The sequence below is a fragment of the Sciurus carolinensis genome, chromosome 1 (assembly GCF_902686445.1).
Source record: "Sciurus carolinensis chromosome 1, mSciCar1.2, whole genome shotgun sequence".
Taxonomy (NCBI): Eukaryota; Metazoa; Chordata; class Mammalia; order Rodentia; family Sciuridae; genus Sciurus; species Sciurus carolinensis.
The window spans coordinates 203,994,471-204,017,815 of record NC_062213.1 but is presented as its reverse complement, the minus strand read 5'-3'; the positions used below and the strand labels follow the sequence as shown (position 1 = coordinate 204,017,815).

The 23,345-nt window shown below is 42.9% G+C and overlaps 1 protein-coding gene across 12 annotated transcripts in view; it reads left to right on the top strand.

Annotated features, from left to right (window-relative positions):
* The window catches only part of Camta1 (calmodulin binding transcription activator 1), a 772,653-nt gene that overhangs the window by 743,049 nt on the left and 6,259 nt on the right, over positions 1-23,345 (top strand). For 5 of the 12 annotated variants that reach the window (XM_047559169.1, XM_047559176.1, XM_047559174.1 and 2 more), the window contains 10 exons: positions 1,922-2,118; positions 2,501-2,579; positions 2,904-3,219; positions 3,600-4,123; positions 9,187-9,374; positions 9,831-10,077; positions 10,825-10,896; positions 12,296-12,316; positions 13,701-13,894; positions 14,615-14,689. In XM_047559169.1, the coding sequence (XP_047415125.1) occupies positions 1,922-2,118; positions 2,501-2,579; positions 2,904-3,219; positions 3,600-4,123; positions 9,187-9,374; positions 9,831-10,077; positions 10,825-10,896; positions 12,296-12,316; positions 13,701-13,894; positions 14,615-14,689 (1,913 nt within the window). Of the gene's footprint in view, positions 1-1,921; positions 2,119-2,500; positions 2,580-2,903; positions 3,220-3,599; positions 4,124-9,186; positions 9,375-9,830; positions 10,078-10,824; positions 10,897-12,295; positions 12,317-13,700; positions 13,895-14,614; positions 14,690-17,436; positions 17,468-23,345 lie in introns of all 12 variants that reach the window. The other 7 variants (XM_047559180.1, XM_047559166.1, XM_047559185.1 and 4 more) reach the window with 7 other exon arrangements.

The following is a 23,345-nucleotide window of genomic DNA, read 5'->3' as shown; positions in this document are numbered from 1 at the left end:
TGGAGTAGCGTTGAACGTGAGAGCACCTTTTTATGTCCTCTTTTCAGCAGTTGCATGAGGAACATTACTGTACTGCCAAGTGCAGGGAAATTACCAAGTATTGGTTTGGTTCTCTTGGTCTCGAAGCTTTGAAATATGATTCACTTAGGAACTTCATTTTGGGGATGTCTCCTAGGCAGAAAGTTTCCCAAGAGACCTTGGGATGAAGTTAAAGAGCTGGTGGTATCTCTTCCCTCCACTACTCAGTCGCTGCCTGAAGACCTCAAATAACCCCCTCTAGCTCTTTAGGATGAATGGGGATTTCTTTGACAGAATTCTCACTTTTTATTTATTTATTTATTTATTTATTTATTTATTTATTTATTTTTGTGGTGCTGGGAATTGAACCCAGGGCCTTGTGCTTGCAAGGCAAGCACTCTCCCAGCTGAGCTTATCTCCCAGCCAACAAAATTCTCACTTTTAAGTGAACATTTTCCACTTTACAATCCTTATAAATATCAAGTGTTAGAAATACTTTTAATAATAACAGATGAAAGAAAAGCATAGTATTCCATACCCAAAACTCTTCTCTTAAATTGGAAAGAAGAGTCTTGGCATGTGGTAAAATCTTGTTAAGGCCAAGCTATCTTCTTTTTCCCTGATATCACTAAGTTTTATAAAGGAAGTGATCAGTGATCATTGTTTAAGGTACTTCATGGCCGAAATGGGAATTTCCCATAGAATCCTTTCCTTTCCCCCACAAAGGGGACTTAAAGAGGATGGCATGTCGTATTTTAAAGCTCACACATTCAGCCACTGGCCCGTAATCTGAGCTCATATTAACTATTGAATAATGTCATCAGCTTACGTTGGTATCAATAAATGTTTCTGTCATACTGACAAAGGCAGGGCTCTTTTAGTTTAATTCAAGAAAATCCTCGCTCTTCCTTTACTTGCTGTTGATTTGGTGTTTCAGGTGTGAGCATGTGGTGTGTGCCGAGCCGCTCCACCTGGCCTTCTCCAGCAAGGTCAGCGGACGGCATTGAGACTGCCCAGGGTGCTCCTTTAGGATGTCTTCACAACTCTGACAAGGATGACATTGCATCCAACGTCTGCCTTTTAATTTTGGGAGGCATTTTTTCCGCATTTAAAAATAAAGAGCAATGTTGAATAACATATCTCTGTACTAATTGGATTCTGTGGAATTCATTGCCAGGAAAAAAAAAAAAAAACTTTAAAAATAACACCAGAGATGCAAATAAGGCTGAAAGCGCCATTTATGTGGGAGAGTGTTAAGCATAAAACCACTGTCACAGGGACTCAGATGAGCTGTTGAGGTTACTAAGGTTTTATTTTTCTTCCTTTACAACTGATTCCTGGGAAGAGGGCCACGTGGTTCACATTTGTGCTTTTTCTCCTTCCTGTGTGCCTTTATTGTTTCTGACAACACTTAAACTCCAAGACCTCTCATGCTTTTCCAGTATAATTTTTTAAAAAGTAGAAATTGTTATCAGATACTTTAAAATATTTATTTAGGGGAAAATACCCACATCTAAGTAACTTGACTTTGAGAAGAAGTCAGGGAGGCATGTACTCATTGTCCCAGATGGAAATGGTGACCGCAGGGAAGCTCGCATTTTTTTCTTTTTTTCTTTTTCTTTTTCCAGCAGTGTACATTTTCCCCAGGGCGGATCAGCGTGGAGTTCAGAGTCAGAGTCTGTCAGCTGTAGCAGATGCTGGTGTTATTAGTGATGGGAACGTAACCTGGTGCAATGGCTTTGGAGGAGTGCTGCCCATTCCGTTCTCTGTTTCATTCTGTTCTAGTTCTCTGTTTCCAGTTTTGAGTTGGTAATCACAAAGCATTTGCTTCCCCTGTGTTAAAACACTGACATGGTAAAGCGGCTGTGGTCCTCAGATTGTAATATGTACTTCTCTGTGACAGTGTGCTTCTGGGACGGGGACCTTGGGGAGCTGCTTCGAGAGTCGTGTGGTCGTTGTTTGTGAGAAGATGATGAGCCGTGCCTGCTGGGCCAAGTCCAAGCATCTGATCCATTCCAAGACCTTCCGTGGAATGACCCTCTTGCACCTGGCCGCTGCCCAAGGCTACGCCACCCTGATCCAGACCCTCATCAAGTGGCGGTAAGGCTGTGGTGCAAATGACGAGTCGTCTTCGCCTTCCAACACCACTACTCGAGGGATTCCACCAGTAGGGAGATGGCAGGCCACTCGGTGTTTCTAGGCTGGGAGCAAAGGCCTTTCTGGGAGGACAGTTTCCAAGAGACTTTATGACTGTGCCAAAGAACAACTGAGTGAGGTACTAACTAAATGCTAGATTTTTTATTTCCTCTGGGCTCCTAGCCAGATGGAGAGTCCAGGCTGCCTTGGAATTCCCACTCTGTTTCTTTACATGACGGAGATTAGATGCCCAGTTTAGTTTCATCTTGTGGGATTTCATAATACTCTGGTATGTCCTTTTAACGTGGATTAATCATGCAGTAATTTCTGGTGCTGTCCCTTCCAGCACAAAGCATGCAGATAGCATTGATTTGGAACTGGAAGTCGACCCATTGAATGTGGACCACTTCTCTTGTACTCCTCTGGTAAGGAATAGGTTCATTTTATCCCCCTGACCATTTTCTCACACTGGAGTTGGGACTCCTTTGGGATCTGAGAACATCAGTTAAAAGATGAGTTGTTTTATTAAAGTTTTCTTAGGCTGGATTTAACTGTTTACTTGACTCTGATTAAGGGTTAAGCATGCCCACTGTCATTCCCCAGTGACACAGGGCATTTATCAGAGGTGCTTTGTTATGGTAACGTGGAATGGCCATGCTAAGGTTGCCAGCAAGGACCAGTTTGTGGGTTGGCAGCCATGGTAAGAGTAGCCTGGTTTCAGCCTCTTTCTCCCTGCCCTCCTGCCTTAGATGTGGGCGTGCGCCCTAGGGCACTTGGAAGCTGCTGTCGTGCTGTACAAGTGGGACCGGCGGGCCATCTCCATTCCAGACTCTCTGGGAAGACTGCCTTTGGGGATTGCTCGGTCAAGAGGTCATGTGAAGCTAGCAGAGTGTCTGGAGCACCTGCAGAGGGACGAGCAGGCCCAGCTGGGACAGACCCCCAGGATCCACTGTCCTCCGAGCGAAGAGCCAAGTACAGATAGCTGGATGGCCCAGTGGCACAGTGAGGCCATGAGCTCTCCAGAAATATCCAAAGGAGTCACTGTTATTGCAAGTACCAACCCAGGTAAAGCTTAGAGTTACTGTATCTCAGAGTTGGACAGCTCTCCCATTTGCTTTCATGCCTCTGCCCTTAGGAAAATTTATAGGATAGTCACATATTTTTAAGGGTTGTTTTTTTTTTTTAATGTTTGTGATATTCCTTTAAAAATGCTTAGTGGCCCCCCCATATGGAAAGTAGCAGAAATTCTATGTTGATGCAAAAAGTACACATTTTTGAAGAACTATCTGAGTAGTGTGTGTGCTGCTGGGGAATATTTAAGCCTTAGGGATGTGTCATGAGTTCCGGCTTTGCACTTTGTCTCTCAGGCATAGAGAAAGTGTTAATGCTTGAGGATTCCTACTTTTATCGCCTGTCCTGACTGTCCTTTCTACTGTACTTTTCAGAGCTGAGAAGACCTCGGTCTGAACCCTCTAATTACTACAGCAGTGAGAGCCACAAAGATTATCCGGCTCCCAAAAAGCATAAATTGAACCCTGAGTACTTCCAGGCAAGGCAGGAGAAGCTGCTTTCCACTGCACTGAGTCTGGAACAGCCAAATATCAGGAAGCAGAGCCCTAGTTCTAAGCAGTCTGTCCCCGAGACAATCAGCCCCAGTGAAGGAGTGAGGGACTACAGCCGGGAACTCTCCCCTCCCACTCCAGAGACTGCAGCATTCCAAGCCTCTGGATCTCAGCCTGTAGTAAAGTGGAATTCCAAAGATCTTTACATTGGTGTGTCTACAGTACAGGTGACTGGAAATCCGAAGGGGACCAGTGTAGGAAAGGACGCGGCACCTTCACAGGTGCGTCCGCGGGAACCAATGAGTGTCCTGATGATGGCTAGCAGAGAGGTGGTGAATGCAGAGATGGGGTCCTACCGTGATAGTGCAGAAAATGAGGCGTGCTCACAGCCCATGGATGACATTCAGGTGAGCTCTGCTAAGGTAAGCCTCAGAGGCTGCAACCTAGAGTCACTGAGGTCTTTGGGTTCATTTCCAAAAGCCATATAATTTTCTCCCAGGTGGAGGGTTACAAGTTTGGTCTTAGCCTGGTGTGGTGGCACATGGCTGTAATCCCAGTGGGGCTCTGGAGGCTGAGGCAGGAGGATCACAAGTTCAAAGCCAGCCATCGTAACTTAGTGAGGCCCTCAGCAACCAGCAAAACTCTGTCTCAAGTGAAAAATGAAAAAGGACTAGGACATGGCTCAGTGTTTGAGCACCAAAAAAAAAAAAAAGGAAGTCTGGTTTTATGCACATGCATGAGATCTTGGGAGTATCTTCTTTCCTGGGGCCTGCATTTTCCTTCAGTGCAATCAGGTGCTGTGAATCAGGCCTGAACACCAGGGCCCAGGTCTCAGCAAAGCTCTCCCTCTTGGCATCAGCTCCTCGGAACACACTTACGACCCTACAGGATGTCTTCTGCTTCCTCCTTGCATCCGGGATGACAGGCTTCACTGTTTTAAGGCCCTAAAAATAGCTAGCTGGGAAGCCTGTGCATAGAATTTGTATTATTGAAGTGACTTTGGTCACTTCATCTAGCTATTGTAAAGGGCATATAGGGCATGAGGGACTCATTAAATGCAGTGAAATGTCTCTAAAGCTAATGATGGACTGCCTTCGTAGAGAATACAGTCCTCTTAGGGCATTATACTTGTTATAGATTAAGAGAATATGTACCCAAGCAAACTTGGCAGTAGGCTATTAAGCAAATTCCATTAACTAAAATACGTAGGGGAAGGGCTGGGAAGGAATGTAGCTCGGTGGTAGAACACGTGCCCAGCTTGTGCAAGGCCCCAGGTTCAATCCCCAGTACTACTAAATAAAAGAAATTATACAGAGAAGGTGGAAAGGAAACCAGAGCACATGTCGTGGAATTCCTCTTTTTCCAACTTCTCGTTGATACAACCCAAAACAAAGAAGAAGACAGCCTGCTAGGAATTCAGCAGGGCACCTGTGCCCGGGAAAGTGGTGGAGTGGGCAGGAGAGGCAGGGAGAAGCCTGGCCTGCATACCAACAGAGGTCTGAGTGCTGAGCCGCTTCTGGTCCTGATCCCATTGACGACACCCTCGGCCGGTCAGCACAGGAGGAAAAGCAGGCACGCCACCTGAGCTCCTGTTCTTGGTGGACGGGAGGCCCACTGCTCACCTTCAAACCTGCAGTCCTGGGGAAGCCTGCCAAACTAAATAATGTTTTAGACAAATAGCTGGCAAACTGCTTCTGGAAGCGCCAGATAATGAATAATTTTGGGCTTTGTGGGCCATAGCAACTTTGTCATAACTATTTAATCTGCTCTAGTAGCACAGAAGCACCCTTAGAAAGTAGTGAATGAATGCGTATGGCCACGTTCCAGAAAAACTTTACTTAAACAAACAGGTAGCTGGCTGGATTCAGCCTGGTGTAGTTTGCCAAGTGCTGTTTTAGACAATTCCTGATGGAAGTCATTCCAGATATCAATATTAAGCCGCCCAGAGCTGTGTTTATATATATAAATGTAACAGTTTGAAAATCGGCAGCTCGGAAGAGGGAACTGAGGTAAGCCTGCAGAATGGTGCCGTCCAGCAGGACTTTCTGTGGTGGTGGAAATATGCCAGAGGTGCCACCACTCTGACAGCCCCTTGCCACTGAGGCACTGAGCTCTTGTAGTGCAGCAAGTACAGCTTAGTAGCTGGACTTCTCATTCTACTTAGGTTTAATACAAGTTTAAATAGCGGAACCAGAGCTGATGCAGGAGTAGAGAATAACCTTAAAAAAAAAAACTACTTCAGATTTCACCAAGTCTTGAGAATACTGTTGTGCTAAATGAAGAGCACATATCTGTGAAGAAAGCAGCAGTCTAAAGAAGTATTTTGCCAAATGAAAAAAATAACAATTAAAAATAATAAAATCATTCCAGAAATGGCAAATCAAGTATTCTGGAGGACTGAACAATCAGACCAGTGGAATCAGTATGTCTGTACTGTATGGTCGGCAGTTTCAGGAAGGGATTCTTTTAATGGGAGAGGAATCATGTTTAAATAATTTAAAATTGATTGTGAGTGGAGGTGGGGAAACAAACATAATCAAAGTACATTAAAGCTGCCCACCATTTAGGGAGGGCTGTAGGTTCCATTCCACTCAAGACATGGATAGATAAGCATAGACTGATATGCACTTGTTAAAAATGTCAAGCTAATAGAGGCTGTAAAAAATAGGCTACTGAAGTTACTAAGAAAGAAAAATTGCCTCACTGAGAGAAAGTTCAAGGATGGTAAGGTAACAAAGGAAAAAACAATAAAAAATAAATAGGAAACAATATTGTAGGAATGTTTTCAAATGTGATTCATCTACACTTGGGTAAATGATGAGTCCCTTAAAAGGCAGGTTCTTGCTTTTGGTTAAAAGAAAATGAAGCATATGCTGTTTGTAAGAGACCAACTAAAATGAAGAGCAGCAGAAAGAATGAGAAGGCAGCAGATGCGATCCGTCTCACAGATGAATGAGTATAAAAAGGAAAGGACGGCTGGGGAGGGAGCTGACGGCAGAGAGCGCCCTTAGCACGTGTGAGGCCCTGGGCTCTGTCCCCAGCATGAAGAGGGAGAGAGACAAGGCACAATGCGAGGCAGAGAGCTGCGCACACGTGGCTTTCTGAACATCTTTACGAACCATCGTGCCTTAGCAGCGTCACCTCTGAGTACTGAAGCAAGAACTAGTGACTATCGGAAAAGTGGAACCGTGGTCATGGTGTGACCCTGGCACCACCTGAGAGCTTGTCAGATCAAATGGATGTGAAAAGGACATGAAATATTTGACCAGCATAGTTAGGAAACTTGATCAAATATATAATATATAGTTACGATATAATAGAATTTTATAGACATTGTAATTAGTACACATTGTAAATACATAATTATTCTTTTCAAATATTCAAGACATTTTCTGAAAATTTCTCATTCTGGGACACAAAGAGAGTTTGAATAAAAACATTTAAAGGCTGACTTCTCTGACCACAATTCAGGAAATTTACAGGGCCGTGATTTTTTAGATCCAGTTGCTAAGAATTTTATTTGTTTTAAAGTTGTTTAAATTTCATTGCCTTTTGGAGCCATCACAGAAAGAAAAGAAATCAGCTACTTGGTATCTCATTTGAGATATAATATCTACATTGTAATATCTACATTGGAGTCTTCACTTGGCTGCCATATTAAGGTGCTGTACCTTGGTAGTTATGCACCATGTGGAGGATTTGGGGGTGACTGTAGCGATAACCTTCAGCCTTCAGAAATTGCATTTTGCTTTTGATAAAAATTTGAGTACACCAGGCACAGAGACAACACCTATTTCCCAGCTACTTGGAGGCTACAGCAAGAGGATCAGTCGCTTGAGGCCACAAGTTCAAGACCAGCCTGGGCAACCTTGCAAGGCCCCATCTCATCCTAAACAAGAAAACAGAAACAAGAGTTTGAGCACTTTCACAGAAAAAGAGTAGAGGCAGGACTTCCTGTTGTTTGAGTCACAAACTGAAAGGACCAATATAAAAGAAGAAAAATGGCAATATTTTTTCCTTTTTATGCCTGTTACAAAAAGTAATTCTTGTTCTTTGAGAAAATTTGCAAAATCATTCAAGGTCAGCATCTCTAAAAGCTCTGGGAAGGTGTGACTTTCATGCTATAAAATTCACCCGTTTTAAGTGTCCGGTATCGGGAATTGTAGCAGATTTATGCATCTGTGCAGCCGTCCCCATTCTCCCTTCCTGCAGCCCTTTCCTGAGCCCCCACTGCAGTTGGTGCTTGCTTCATCTGACCCTAAGCAGTTACTCATCTGACTGCATCCCCAGAACTTGTCTTTTCTAGAAGTTTCTTCTGGATGGAATTGTTCAATGTGTAGTCCTCTGTGCCTGGTCCCTGTCACTAAGCACCATGTCTTTGAGCTGCACTGGTGTTGCAAGTCGAGCATTTTTGTCCCTGTGTAGAGCTCCTTTCAGAACATTTTCATTTCACTTAAAACCCTGAACTGCTATATTCTGATTACCATTTTTGAGAAATATGTCAGGAAATTTTAAAAAATGAGGTGTATCTCTTATCCTGATTTTTTGTTTTTAATCTTCATCCAGATGAGCTTTGATTCTTAAGTCTATCTATTAGAATGAATATATTTGGGTACAAGTACCAGCAACCTAACTATATTGGTTTAATTTTTTAAAAAAGACTTTTTCATGTGACCAAAGGTCCAAGCTGGCATGCGTGAGGCCTGGGTTAGATTCCCAGCACTGAAAAAAAAAAAGAAGCCTGAAGACCCAGTTACTCAGTGTGGCCTTGAGGAACTCACAGGGTTTTTTGTTCTTCATTTTCTCAGATTTCCATTCTTGTGACTTTCCTCTCCCTACCTGATGTTTTATGGGTGTAGCCCATAAAACACAGGCCGATCTGTATTCAAGGCAGGAGTAAGGGAGGGTGGGGATTTCCAGGTGCACTGATGCCCCTCCATCAGCAAAGCAGAAGCTCTGCCCAGTACCCTTGGTGCAGACATCTACATAGTTCTCCCGTGTGCAAGAAGGTGGGAGATGAGACCATTTTGGCAGTTGGTCATCTGGGGTTCAGCACCTTGCTGTCCTCTGCAGGATCAGGCATCCCTAGGCAACGCAGAGGGGAGTCGAATGCTGCTTAGGCAACCACTAGTGTGACCACATTAAGACTGGTGCGCTCATCTGCCCAGCCGTGGTACCCTTGATTGCTGACCCAGCTGAGAGTGAAGCATACGCCTGAGCCAGACATTCTCCAAGATGTACCCAAAGGTTTTTGGCCAGACAGTGATTTTGAGATAACAGATCTCAGGACTTCAGCACATTTGGATAAAATTGTGGAATAACCTTAAAATGCTCCTTAAATGTGCACTAAGGTGGAAGTCTGTCCACCTGCCCTTTTTAGTCTGCTTTCCAAAGCAGGGGGTAGAGGGAGACCTGGATAACTTTCAAGGTTCCTTTCTAACCTGAGTGTTCTGTGCACTTCTGATTCCAGGTGAACATGATGACCTTGGCAGAACACATTATTGAGGCCACTCCTGACCGGATCAAGCAGGAGAACTTTGTGCCCATGGAGTCCTCGGCATTAGAAAGAACAGATCCCACCACCATTAGCAGTACGATGAGCTGGCTGGCCAGTTACCTGGCTGATGCCGATCGTCTGCCAGGTGCTGCCCAGATCAGGTTAGAAATATTCTGGGGTCACTGCCCAGCATGAACCCCTGGATTTTACTGGAGGCAAGGGAGGCTAAGTGACTTGATGAATGCCGTGTTATAAGACTTATCAAGAAGGAAGAGGGGTCAGGAGGTGTTCCACTCACGCTCTCAGGCCCAACTCTGCCCTCACCACTTCCATTTGTTCCTTCCTAGACCAGAGCATGTGAGCTATGTGCCACAATATGCCCTGAGTCACCTGAAATTTGAGAGAAGCGAGGTAGTGTTCTTGGTGGGATTAGTATTTACCATAGTACTAAAGTCATTATCAGGTCCTGAGTATGTCCAGCAACTCACCTGAGAGGAGGAAGGCATGCCTTTAATCACCCACAGTAGCTCCCGCGGATGCCATCTTGTCTCATTTATTCCTAGCTGACAGACTGTGCCAGTCAGTCATCCCCTCTCTCTCCTTTCCTCTTGTTTCAGAAGTGCGTATAACGAGCCTCTGACCCCTTCTTCTAATACCAGCTTGAGCCCTGAAGGCTCTCCCGTCAGTGAAATGGCTTTTGAGAAACCTACCCTTCCCTCAGCGGCAGACTGGTCAGAATTCCTGAGTGCGTCCACCAGTGAGAAGGTAGAGAATGAGTTTGCTCAGCTCACCTTGTCTGATCATGAACAGAGAGAACTCTATGAAGCTGCCAGGCTTGTCCAGACGGCTTTCCGGAAATACAAGGTAAAATGGAAAATTCTTGATGTTGTCCCCTTCTTAAGATCAGAGAGCAGAGATGAGACTCAGCTACTTATTTTGAGACACCTAGTTCCTTTACCTCTGGGTTTATAGCATTTTTATGGAAAGTTATTAATTACATCATATTAGGTTATTAATCATTTTTAGGAGCTTTAGTAAAGTAAAACCAGTAGTGAGACAACTGTCACCATCTCTACTTACTATTGATAATGGTATGGATATTTTACTTGGTTAATACAAAGCAAGTTGATACCTTTATCACAAAGAATTTATGACCTACAGCAGGGATTTTCAGCCAGAGGCCTGGGGCCTTGAGGCAGCTCATGAACTCCTTAAATTACGTGGTGAGGCTTCTGTATATGCAGTTTTGGTGGTGAGAGGATCCACAACCTTCTGCAGATTCTTAAAGGGATCTTGGATGCCCTCCACTCCCACAAAGGTGTTAAGAGCTATTAGTCATTGAACCAAAAGTGGTCAGGCTTATCTAAAGAAAGACTATTGAGATCTGGTAAGCAAACAGTATAATACCTAATATGTTATGAATAACTTTTAGGCCTCCTAATGTGCAAATAGTTCTGTTTATTTATATTTACAATCAATGATCAGTGTATTGTTTTGGTAAACTGGGATTCTCAGGTCTGAGTTACATAACATGATGGTTCTGTGTACTTTCTTAGAAAACTGACAGTCTTACCATTAGGCCATTAATGATTCCCCTCGTTTTACCTTAAGGGCCGGCCCTTGCGGGAACAGCAGGAAGTGGCCGCTGCGGTCATTCAACGTTGTTACAGAAAGTACAAACAGGTAAACCTCAGTCTGCATCACAAAAGGAGGAGGCCCTCCCTGCAGAACCTGCCTCTGAGGACCTGGTGGGCAGTTTGGATAGTGAACACCATGTAGGCGTGATTTGCATTGCCGTAATTAAAACCCAAAGGACCAGGAAACAAAACAAAACAATCAGCAGTTCAGCTTGTGCCACAAAAGAACTTGTGTTCAAAATCTGGACCTTTAGTTTTAGTTTTATCAGCTTTCTGAGATACCCCTCTAATACAAGGAATTACTTGTGTTTGAAGTGAGGACCGATGTTCCAGTAATTTCATAGGCTGCATAGTAATTGAGGAACTCCAGAGAGTTTGACATGGCTCTGGGAGGAGGTCAGTGCTGGCCATTCCATTGGACATTGAATTATATATGTTGTATAGTCTTTGGCCCTTTTCCATTTAGCTGCTTCTTATCCTTTTTAAAATGAAGAATTGTAAAAATCTTTGAGAATCCTAAGAAGCTCGGAACTTCTCAGGCTACTTTCATCTTAGTTGGCAGGTGCAGGAAGGACAGAGCAGGTCCCTTCCACACAGGATTACTATCTCCAAACAGCCTGTGGGATTGGTGACTACTGCCAGATAAGAAAGGGGCCTATGGTTCGTGGGGCACCTGTGTGCTGGGTGCTGCAGGCCCACCATCTCGTTCACCCTCGAAGTTTCTCAAAGAAACAGCTTCATTTCCATCTTACAAAGAATCTGAGGCTCAGAGAAATTCAGTAAATATTAAGACTTTCTAATCCTCAAACTGCTTAGAGTCTAGAACCTTTTTATTAGGTTGTGCTTCAGGTAGGTTTTGCATTTTAATTTGGAGATTGATCAATGCAAAGGTGTGTGATAATCTCATAGTGGTCTGGGTCCCGCTGTCTTGTTCCTGTGAGGGGCTTTGATTTCTGCTACGGGTTACCATTTGCTCTTTGTGATTAAACCATAGCAATGGGGCAGGGAAGGAATGTCTCCAGCTCAGAGCCAGTTGAGTTCATGATCCCAGAAAATGAAGGTTTATTGTGCAAACGCTGACACCACATCCCTGTAGCTGTGCAACAGGGAGCCGCGCTGGCCTCTGTTGTGAGCCCAGCGGCACGCTGTGGAGGCTTCGAGTCTGCCATCACAGCAGGGGATAAGTTGTTTTTTTAAAAAACATATTCCCTCCCAAAGAAGTGTTATCAACAGTGAGGACAGTGGAAGGCAGGCACTGTTTTTAGAAATAGTGACAACTATATGACAGATCTTGGAAGATGGAAGGCATTAACATAGTCAGGTTGCTTTTTTTTTTTTTTTTCTCTTCCTTTTTGGTTGGGAGTTTTATTGGTTCTGATTTTAATTTCATTTCATTATATTCGGCAATCTAACATTAATCTTGTATTTTCTGTTTTTCCCCCAAGCTGACATGGATAGCCTTGAAGGTAATGATACACCAAGTCCTCTCACAAACCATTCCACGAGAGTCACAAACTTCACACCCATCACCAGCCACCAGAGGGGCCATTAAGATGGCACATCCTGCAACAGACATAACCCCTAGCCTCCTTGCAGGCCACTTAGCCACAGCATGCCTGTCCTCTGGGACCCTGTGGTTATTCAGTTGGGATGGGTTTTGGCATTAATCATAATGGGACACTTTCGTGGCAAGTGTCAGTCCATCTGAGCCAGTTACTGTGAGCCCAGTGGCCACCAAGTAAATGTCCTTTTTCCACAGTGGGCTTCACAGGCCTAATAGGGTCTGAGCGTGCAGTATGTACAGGCCAAGGTGATGCTGACCGCAGGCTCAGTAGGGTGCAGTGTTCTTGTCTTAGACTTTTGGACCAGTGAAAATGAAGGTAAAGATCAGATGAGACTAAAGACTTTTGCAAAGGGGTCCTGTTTCTTGAGCATCTTGAGATGCTTAGTTTTGTCCCTCATCCCACCTCATACATCCAGGGACATAGTTAGGCATGTGCAGGGATTTTTCTGAGGAACATTTTTCCTTAAAATGGTAAGTGTGCCTTCTTGTATGCAAAAGGTTTCGTGTGACCTTTTGCCCCTGACTCATTTTCTATTCCATTAGAAATTTGGACAAAACATTTTTCAGCCATGGTGAGCCCTGTACTTACAGTGCCTTGACAGTGTAAGTGGCAAGCACGCAGGCCCCTGTGTCCTCCCCCATCACTACCCTGAAGCAGGCTGGGTGGAGGGGAGCTGGCCTTGGCTCAAGCAGTCCCCACTCTGACGACCCTCCACGTTTCATTGCTTTCACCACCGTTGGTCTGATGAGTGTTAATCTTTTACAGCATAAAATGGCTTAAAGGTGTCAGCGTTTCATGATAAGCCTTGTATTTGGGACCTTGTAACTCCATCAGAAATTCATCATACAGAACAGTAGTTAGAAATCAATCAGAAGCTGACTGCTAGGTAGATCCTGTATATAGTGGGAATTGGGAGGCATAAAAAGACTTAAAAATGTTTCCAAATCAGATAGCTAATATTAATCTTAAACACTCAAAATTTTATTTTCAGCATGCTCTAAGCCTCATAAATGCTCAGCTTTTGCTATTGAAAATCTTTTTCAAGAAGTGCAGAATATTTGGTATTTGGGGGGAAAAACACATTGCAGAACAATAAATTATTTGCAGTCAACCCTCGAAATAGTGCTTTACATTTGGAAAGGTAGGTGAAAAGAGTCCCCATCTGCCTCTTTTGTGATCGAAGCCCCTGCTGATAGGCCTAGGCCCAGAAAGGGAGGAAGGGACCTGTCTGCCCTCTGCAGAGCTCCCGGTGTTACCATCCTGCTCACTCTTGTTTCCCCTGCAGTATGCACTTTATAAAAAGATGACTCAGGCGGCCATCCTTATCCAGAGCAAATTCCGAAGTTACTACGAACAAAAAAAGTTCCAGCAGAGCCGGCGCGCTGCCGTTCTGATCCAGAAGTATTACCGGAGTTACAAGAAGTGTGGCAAGAGACGGCAGGCTCGCCGGACCGCGGTCATCGTGCAGCAGAAGCTCAGGTGCACAGGAAGGGCCCCCCCGACTGGGTCCAGTGGCTGCCCCTTCCTACACCAGGCTCAGTGTGGAGCCCAGGCATCCAGGGTTTCCTTCTTTTCAGAACCTGCGTGTGGAGACCTTGCAAGCAGTACCTGTGCTGTGTCTCCTTCTGTCCATTGAGCCCCTCTGTCCACCCCATCCCCATATCAGCCAATTTCAACTTTTATCAAAATTTGGCAGGACCAAAGTTTGGGGTCCAAGAGACATCAGTCACTCTGTATAGCAGTCTAAGCTGAAGAGCTCTGCGCAAAAGACAAAGGAAAAAAGTTAGGGTTGAGCCTTAAAATGCCACTTAGAGCAGAGCAAAGGGCATGAGGGTCGTGGGGAGTAACTCAAGAGGTATCCAACTCCAGCCAGTCAGCTCTAAACAGCAAGTCTGCAATGACAGTGCCTTTTCCCATGAAATGGCTTATGAAGAGTTGTAGTGGAACTTGTAGGGACATCATCTTTTCAGTCTTCTGTCCTCTGAGAACTTTAGGGGGCAAAAAGGGGCTTTTGTCCCTCTTCCTTCCTCTCCTGGCCACGCCAGACTGTGCGGTGTGAGCGGCCTGTGTGTATGCTGCTGGATTCACTGCCTGAGCTGTTCAGTGAGAGTCCCCTGCCACTACTCACCTGTTTTAATTTTTTGCATATTAAGCTTTATGGAACCCTTCTGTGACAATTTAATATTCTGACTTTTTCAGGAGCAGTTTGCTAACCAAAAAGCAGGACCAGGCTGCTCGAAAAATAATGAGGTTTCTACGTCGCTGTCGCCACAGGTATGTTAACCTTCGTCTATGCATTTTACTCATCAAGAATAATTAAACAGCCCTAACCTTCTTAACCATTCGCTAACTTCTGCACAAAGCCAAAACCCCAGCAAACACCAGGGTAAAGATCCCAAATGATGATAGAATAATAGAGCTTGTTAACTTGGCACCACATTGAGCTCTGCAAACCGTACAGACCTCTGGCTGTGTGTGTTAAACACATTTATGCTAGTGTTTTCTGTTTGATTTGGGTGTGAGTATAATTTAGTCGGACTAGCTTTCAGTTCAAGTTTCTCTTTATTATTCATATGTCACTTTGCATCATGGTCTCAACTCTTCATTCTTACAATGTACATCAAAACAGAACATAAATGAAGTTTGTTATCATGAAGGAAAGAAAAGAAAACCGTTAATGCTGTCCAGGTTTTCTGGTGTCTAATTTTCATCAAAGAGCTGGTGCCCTCTGCTGGAGGGAGGAAAGCTAACAGGTTCTGAGGTCGTCAGTGGAAGCTAGTAGTGATGAAGAGCAGGAAGCCACTGAGGTGAAGCTGTGCAGGAAGTGACAGATATCCGAGGTCCCAACTACATTTTTAGTTAGCAAGAAGTGCACCCAAGTGCCCCCGCTCTGAGGGGACAGCACCTCCTCAGGGAGCTCAGAGTCTCGAGCCTTCTTTGTGACAACTAGGTTTTCGATTAGTCTTCTGTGGGCTGGTGAGCAGTGCTGTTTGGGATTTGGGGGCCACCAGAGGATAGTATTCCAGGTTGGGATTTGGGGGCCACCAGAGCCTCAGACACCAGTGACCTTCCTTGTGGTTGGGTTGTTTCTTTGTGCATCAGGAGCTGTGCAGCTGACGGCCGCAGATTTAAAGCAGGCTTCATATGGTCTTAACCCTTTTCCTATTCCTTGGTGCCTGAAGCCCAAGTATTCATGTTCAGTTTGATTCCTAAGAGGTTCATTTTAGTTTTTGTTTTTTCTTTCTTTTTTTTTTTTTTTTTGCGGTGCTGGGGGTTGAACCCAGGGCCTTGTGCTTGCAAGGCAAGCACTCTACCTATTGAGCTATATCCCCAGCCCTCATTTTAGTTTTTCTTACTCTTAAGACCATCTGGTTGCTAACTTGGAAAAATTTGCCTTAAAGACTTAGCAGGGTTTAACTGGTGACTTGTACTTTCACCTAAATCAACAAAAGAATGCATTTATGTAGCTGTAGAAAGAAATTGCACAGCAGGTAGGTTAACAATAGTAAAAACTTCCAGAAGAGCTTCATTGGGGTGCATGGGGTTCTGTAGCTCCAGTGTGGCAGAAGCTGCTCAGGTCCTCACCCTGTGGGCCTCAGCAGCTCATTTGTTCTCTGTCATGCAGCAGGTGGGGCCTTTTTATCCCAGGAGAGCTAACAAATGAACATGCTGAGATAGGAACTTCTGTTAGGAAACACACATCAAACTACGGGTATGGCTGGAATGTAATGAAATCAGTTTGTAAGCCTTAAAGAAGTGGTCTGTCTCCAGTCATACCTTTTACTTGGCATCAGAGTGCTTATGACCAAATGAAAGAGCTGACTGTCTTCATTTGGTGAAAATATCAAGGATTCCAGGCCCCTTTCCTTACATTCGTGAATGTTCACAGCCTTCTCCCTGCAAGATAAAAATCCAGGATACTCCGCCCAGCACAGAGCAGTAGACTGTGATTGGGGAGGGGGGGGATCACGCAGGCACCTTCTCTCAGGAGGCTGCAGTTCAGGGTTTCCAGGAGATTTTGTTTTTAAGAAATCACCTTAGCATTGCTCTTGTACTCTGCTTTGCCCGCTTCCAGTCATGCTCTCAAACTTTGAATACATGCATAGGAAATGCAGCATGAAAAAAATCAGACCAAGTCCTGTTTTCCTGTGTCCTGTGTTTATAGTGGGTGAGTTGAGAGAGTTAGATATTCAAACAGTACATACGTTCATAAAAGATTGCCTCCCAAGGTAGGCGGAACAAAGGAACCCTTCCACTCTTGGCTCTTAGAGTTCCCTTTTTGCAAACTAGTGGAGAAGAATTTCCTGAAGATTCTTAACAAATCATAATGCCATAAGAAAGCCAGCAAGGTTCGTTTTGAAGAGAGCATCAGATCATGGGCCCTGAGTGTGCATGATGGGAATGAAATAGACACTCTCATGGACTGTTTTTTTTAATAGTTCAGATGTTAGAAAAATACAGGCAAAGTTTAACATCCTTATATAGTCATTATATATGCAGTATTTTAATACTGACTGTTAAAGATCAATATTTACTTCCCTTTTCTATAAATTCAGTTAATTCATTTAGTGAAGGAGCTTGAAGAAGTCCTGAACATCTATCTCAGAGGTTTGTTTAAACTCGCATTTTTCCTAGGAGTGTACAATCCTGTTTCTACTCTGGTTTATTTAATACTATTTTAAGAGAAACTGTCATGTTTACTGTCCCTTGGAAGTATTAAAGTCTATATTAAATAGAAAACCTCACACGGCACCTCTTGAAAAGGTAGGTAGATAGTGGTCTTCTAATCAACAAGTGTCCCATTTCTAAGTCATGTAACCCCAGTGTTTTTAAGACTTAAAGATAAATTGGTGAATTTTCTACCTGCTCATTTCACAATACCCCACCATCGCGCTCCTTTTCTTTCTTCCCCTAGAAGAAACCATTTTATGCTCATTTTGGTTGAATTAAAGCTATTGATAAGATTTCTGTTGTCACCCTCTTATGCTAATAGCTCTTTGGTGTTGTTTTACTGTCTAAAGCCCCCTGGTGGACCATAGGCTGTACAAAAGGGTGAGTTTAGCTGCCTGCTAGCCAGTTTATCTTTATCTTCCATTTTCAATATTTTGCTTTTTGCTTGCTTGCATGGGGCTGCAGCCTAGGTATGCCAGTAAGTTTCACATCCATTTTGAATGAAATGAAATAAAAGAAAACTAACCCTAATTACTAACACTGCTATTTTATACAGCAGAAGAACAGTCACAGGCAGTAACTGTACAGATGCATGAGTAAATAGGAGGGAGGGACCTTCCAAGCCGCTGCAGGGCATGCTAGGCTGGGTGGAAGGAGCCTCTGCAGACACCCGTGGCTGGCTACAAGGGGAATTCTAAGCAAAGCTGCCTTTTAAGAAAACAGTAAGCAAGTGGGGTTTTGTTTTAAAACAATTTGCTGTACTAAACCTTCTCAACTACTGCTTTGTCAACATTCCTAAAGCAAGAAGGCTCGCTCAGCAGTACTAGGCTTTCTTTCAAGCCAGTCTGCTTCTTGTTTAGAATCCTTGCTTCCTGGGGACCCTACTCCTGTAGTTCCATTCTGTAATTTCTTTCCCTGTGCTGTGCCATGAGGTAAGTCAGTGTGGAAAACTGCCTTTTCAGAGCTAGCCTCGGACATTCATTTAAATAGTGAGCAGACCAGACCCCCAGTAGCAAAGGGTAAAGCTGAATAAAGAACATGTAGGGAAGGGTCTTAAGTTTGTGTGTTCCATTTGCAGTAGGGAGTAATATTTATTCCAAAGGAATTCGTATTTTCAATAAGTTATCATGAGTAGGTATTCAGTAGACACTGTTGGCATTCCCAGGGTTTTAGAACATGCTTCTCATTTGTAAGTGTGACAAGAGTCACTACCAGATGAAGCCATAAAACATCTTAGTTACAGTAAAAGTGTTCAGTGTCAGAAAGCTGCTTTGTAAAAGCTAGGAAAGGATTTACCAACACTGGACTTGAATTTAGATGAATTTGATAAGGTTTTTTCTTATATAGTCTTAAGAGGGGGTGACTGTCTTTATCACCCACATTAATTGCACCCTGTTTTTATTAGCCTTGCACTAATACTTTGGTTAATTTTAAGATTTCTGAGATCATAATTCAAAAAAATCTCAAAACTTGTAGCCTGGTGTTGTGGCACACACCCATAATCCCAGGTGAGGCAGGAGGATCACAAGTTCAAGGCCAACCTCAGCAACTTCTCAAGATCCTGTCTCAGAATGGAAAATTAAAAGGGCTGGAGAAGGGTCTGGGGTTGTGGCACAGTTTTGGAGCTCTTGCCTTGCATGTGTGAGGCACTGGGTTTGATTCTCAGTACCATGTATACTGAGAATAAAATAAAGGTCTGTCAACATCTAAAAAAATCTCTTAAAAAAAGGACTGAAGAAGCAGCTCAGTGGTAGAGAATACCTGGGTTCAGTCTCTAGGACTAGAAAATAACCTTAAAATTTCAGTGTTTCTGCAGACATTCATATCTAACTAGTTATATTGCTACTAATATTTATTCATTATATTTTATACCAGGAATTGGCAAACTTTTCTTAAAAGGCCAGTGAGTAAATATCTTCAACTTTTTGGGCCATACATACAATCTGTTCCAACTATACAATTCTTACATTGTAGAATTACACAGATAGACAATGTATAAAAGAATGATCAAAACTGCATTCTTATAAAACTATATTTACACAAATGGGCAGTGGGCTAGGGTTGGCCCGCAGTCTGTAGTTTGCCAACTTGGTAATAGACTTGAGTTTTATAAGTTTTTCCTGAACAATGAACTTATTTGTATAAGATTTAAAGTCTTATCTGCTTTTACACCATGAATAGTTGCTGAAGAAGGAATTTGTTTTGAAAATTAAAAGATTAAAAGGCAGTTACATTTGTTAACTAGTTAATCCTTTTTACTATTAGACAGTTGTTTACCTTTGGGACATTTCCTGTGTGGCAGAGCTGGATCAGAGATTCCTCTGCTTAAAATATAAGAGAAGAATCTCCATCTCTCTCTATTCCTTCTCACTTCTGCAAACATAGATAATGTTTCTTTCCATTAAAAAAAAATCCCAACAAACTCCATGAGAACAGATGCATGCCCAGGACTCGATTTAACTGGAGGTGGCAGTGGATTGTGTGTTAAGTGCGCTTCACAGAGCCTGCTACGAGGGGCCGACCTTTTGTCAGAAGTGGTTATTTCTGCACTCTTGTTAGTTTCTGGTATGTTCATGGGCCTTTTTGAGAGAACCTTTTCTGAAGGTGTCTCTCAGTGCCAGAGTCCTCTTTTGATTTCTTTAGTACCTGCTGCATTCTGTTGTGAGCTTCTAGAGCCCCTGCCCATGCCTGGAGAGCTGAAATCTGGTAACATCCCTGCTGCCTTGCGCAGTCTTCAGGGTGTCTGGGAGAGAGGAGCAGAGAGGTGTGAGTTCCTTCTGGTGTGGGAACGTTTATGTACATTAACTGTGGGGCAGCTTTGGTGTGTGGCTTTGTGTGACCACCAGTCAGATGCCCCCCCACCCCCGAAGTCGAGGTGGCACTCCCTCTAGTGGTCCCCAGGTTAAAAATCTTGGGCACTGAGCATTCTCTGAGGATTTATATTCCTGGAATTTATGTCAAAAAAAGATAACATACTTATTTTCTTAAATACACCATACTTAAGAATTTAAGGTTGGCAAGTTGAAAATATTAAAAAATGTTTTAAAAAAACACTAAGAATTAAATCTTGTGGCACTGTGTTTGTAAAACGCTATCATCCACCCACACCCTTGGGATGATGAGCAGAAGGATATCCAAAGGCAGGCGCTACCCTTCCTCAGAAGGGAGCACAGCGGCTCAGCACAGCAGCATGCCAGCCGCATTGCATCCCGAACCTTCGTCCTTGCCTGCCGAGGGCCCCAAGGCGCTCCGCACGTTCTTCCCCAAGTCCAGCCGAGGTTTTCTCAGCCTTTCCTTCAGGCTTAGCCCCTGATTTATCCAGTAACTGAAAATAAAGTTACCAAACCCCTGAAATAATTAGGGATGTTTTGTTTTTGTCTCAGACACAATAATTGTCTACTTAGGAGGCAGTTACCCATGGGAGATACTTAAACCAACTATTTTAATTCTTTTAGTTAACTCAGATGATAACCCAACTTCAGCAAACCACTGAAGGATTTTTAAGGTTTGGGAAACTTAAAATGTAGATGCTAAAAATACTACTTTCCTACTGGACTTAGTACTTAGTACACCTGAGGGGGGTATTTCTCACTGTTACAGCAGAAAAACCAAGACACATCAGAAGCAGAGGAAATGGCAGGTCCTTGTGTTACACAGCAGACTCCTTAGGGTGTTGAGACTTCATGACCTAAAGAAAGAGCCTGTTTTCTTGGGTAGAAGATGGTTTCCATTTCTCTCTTAAAGACTTTTTCTTTTTCATGTATAGTAGAAACTGTTCTCATAGATTTCCTTGAAAAATTCCTCCTTTCCCTGAATGAGATGGTGTTTCTGCAAAAGGGCTTTATAAACTTTACAGTCACTGCAGATTACCATCAGCAGTGGAAATTCTGCTATTTAAATAGCCTGTTTCTTAAATTGCTAACCTAGTCACTCATGTTCAGGCAAGGTGGGCACAGCTGTCCTCCTGACATAAAAGAACCCTAATTGGGAGGAAGGAGAATAGCACATTTTGAGCACACATTTTCAAACAACAGATTTCCCCTGTATTTGAGAGCCAGTTTTGCAAACAATTAACTTCTCCAGAAGCTGACAGTCATCTTGGTAAGTAGTGATTTCAGCACAACAGCTGAGAAACGAGAATAGCCCTGTGAAATGTCTCCAGTGGCCGGGACCAAGTTCTGGGAGTTATGCTTCATGCCTTTTGCTTTGTCGTCTGAAGAGACAATTCCCTGGCAATGCCTGGAAGTGCACTGTTTTGAGAAAAGTAGACAGTGGGCTAAAGTCAACAGATGTGACACCATATTTGTTTAGTTAAATGACCTGAAATCTAGTTTCCAAGTGGCGCACGTGTATTCCATGAGGAATGAGAAGTGAGTGTGGGATGTTCATCCAGGGTGTATTTTAAATCTCCAAAGTAATTTTGTCTCACTTGCCTCTTTTAGGAAATGAATATTTTTGGAACACAGTGGTGTGTGTTAAATTGCAGACAACATGCTCTGTGTCATTCTTATTGGGCCTCTCTGTCTTTTTTGTTTTGCAATCCAAATGAAATTTCTGGAAAATGGCAAGATCTCTCTTTTCCTAAATTCCCCACAAGCTATTGCAGCTCTCAGAGCAACAGGTAACTAATCAGAAAGCCACATTGGGCTGCCCTGTATATTTGACGTCCAGCATTGCAAGAATATACCTGCCAAAATCCACTGACTCATGAAGCATTCCTCTGGCTGAGCATTACTGAGTAGATGTAATGAAGCGGCTTTGCCTTATGCTTTTCCCATGGAGCATTGTTTGCTACAAGGTTCTGAAGCAGGCCTACTCCATTTATCCATGAATTACCATTGGACGTCTGATGGAAATAAACCCGTGGGCTTCTGCTGGCTTTCAGTGCTCTTGCTTACCACATCACCTCAGTACATTACGATGCACCTGTTTTTTTTGTTTTGTTTTGTTTTTGTTTTTTTTGTTGTTGAGACTGCCAGAGTATCCCAGGGTGGTTATTTTCAGCCTAGAATGCTTGGGGGTAATCCTGGGTTGTCTTTAATTTTAATAGTTGAATGGTCTGATTACTGTAACTCCAAACTAATAATATGAGAAGTATTTTCTAAGTTACTGATGTGAGGTTCAGAAATGTGTTCCACACAACTCTTCTTAGGGAAGCAGTAGCCTTGCAACTATAGAAGCCATAGCTTCCTAGCATTAATTGTCTTTATGACCTTAATGAAGACAGATCTGCCTGTCTTCTATATGATGGGATTCAGAAGTAAGTGCCATTATGATGGAATTTTTTTTTAAGATAACCTGGACATTTTAGGTTCAGTTCTTTCATAGCCTCACATTTGTAATATCAAAAACTCAGTTAACCCTTGACTGAGTTTGTATTGCATAACTCAACAGTTTGAGTACCTGTGTTGTAAGTTAAATCAGTGCAATGATCACAATACTGGATTTTTAATGTCATTTCAAATATTTTCCAAGTTTATGTACTGAAAAATATGTTTACAACATAGGTAAATATCAATGAAACCAGTTTAGTTGATTAATTTGGTTTTGGTCTATGAAAATGAATTTTTTCCTCCACTGATTTTTCAGTTTATGTCCTGTGAACACAACTTTGACAAGACATAATAGTAACAAATGGATAGCAAAGTATAAATCTTTTCTTTTAAACATTCTTTAAGGTAGAAATAATTATTACTATAAAAGAAGTACATATTCATTGTAGTAAACTTTGTAACTACAAATAAGCAAGGATAGTCACCCAAAGATGATAATGGTCACACTTTTATTATGTATCCTTGTCAGTAAAGATTTGCTTTTTGTTCACATATTCCTTATAATGATCAATCACGTCCCTGACTGAAAATAAGGCAAAGCCAGTTAACTGTTTGGAACACTCTCGTGGAAATACCTGTTTCTTAGAATCGGCCAAAGACTCTGACCTACCAGGTGTTTTTCCAGGTTGCTTCATTTTCTGTTTCTTTGGAGCAATGTAACTTTCAAACATCATTCTCTCTAGTTGTCATTTGATTTAAAACAAAAATTAGGCACCCTGTTTTATCCTAACAATCTGCCCTCAGGTAACCTAAAACCCCATGTATGAGTTCAGTAGGGCGGAGAGTGAGTGTCTCTCAATTTCTCGTGAACTTTCAGAGGTAAGTTAACATCACACAGCCTGTGAATCACAGATGAGAGAACAAAGTTTAAAAGCTTCTTTGACTCTCAGCACATTATTTATACATGTTTTATGACTCTGAATTTA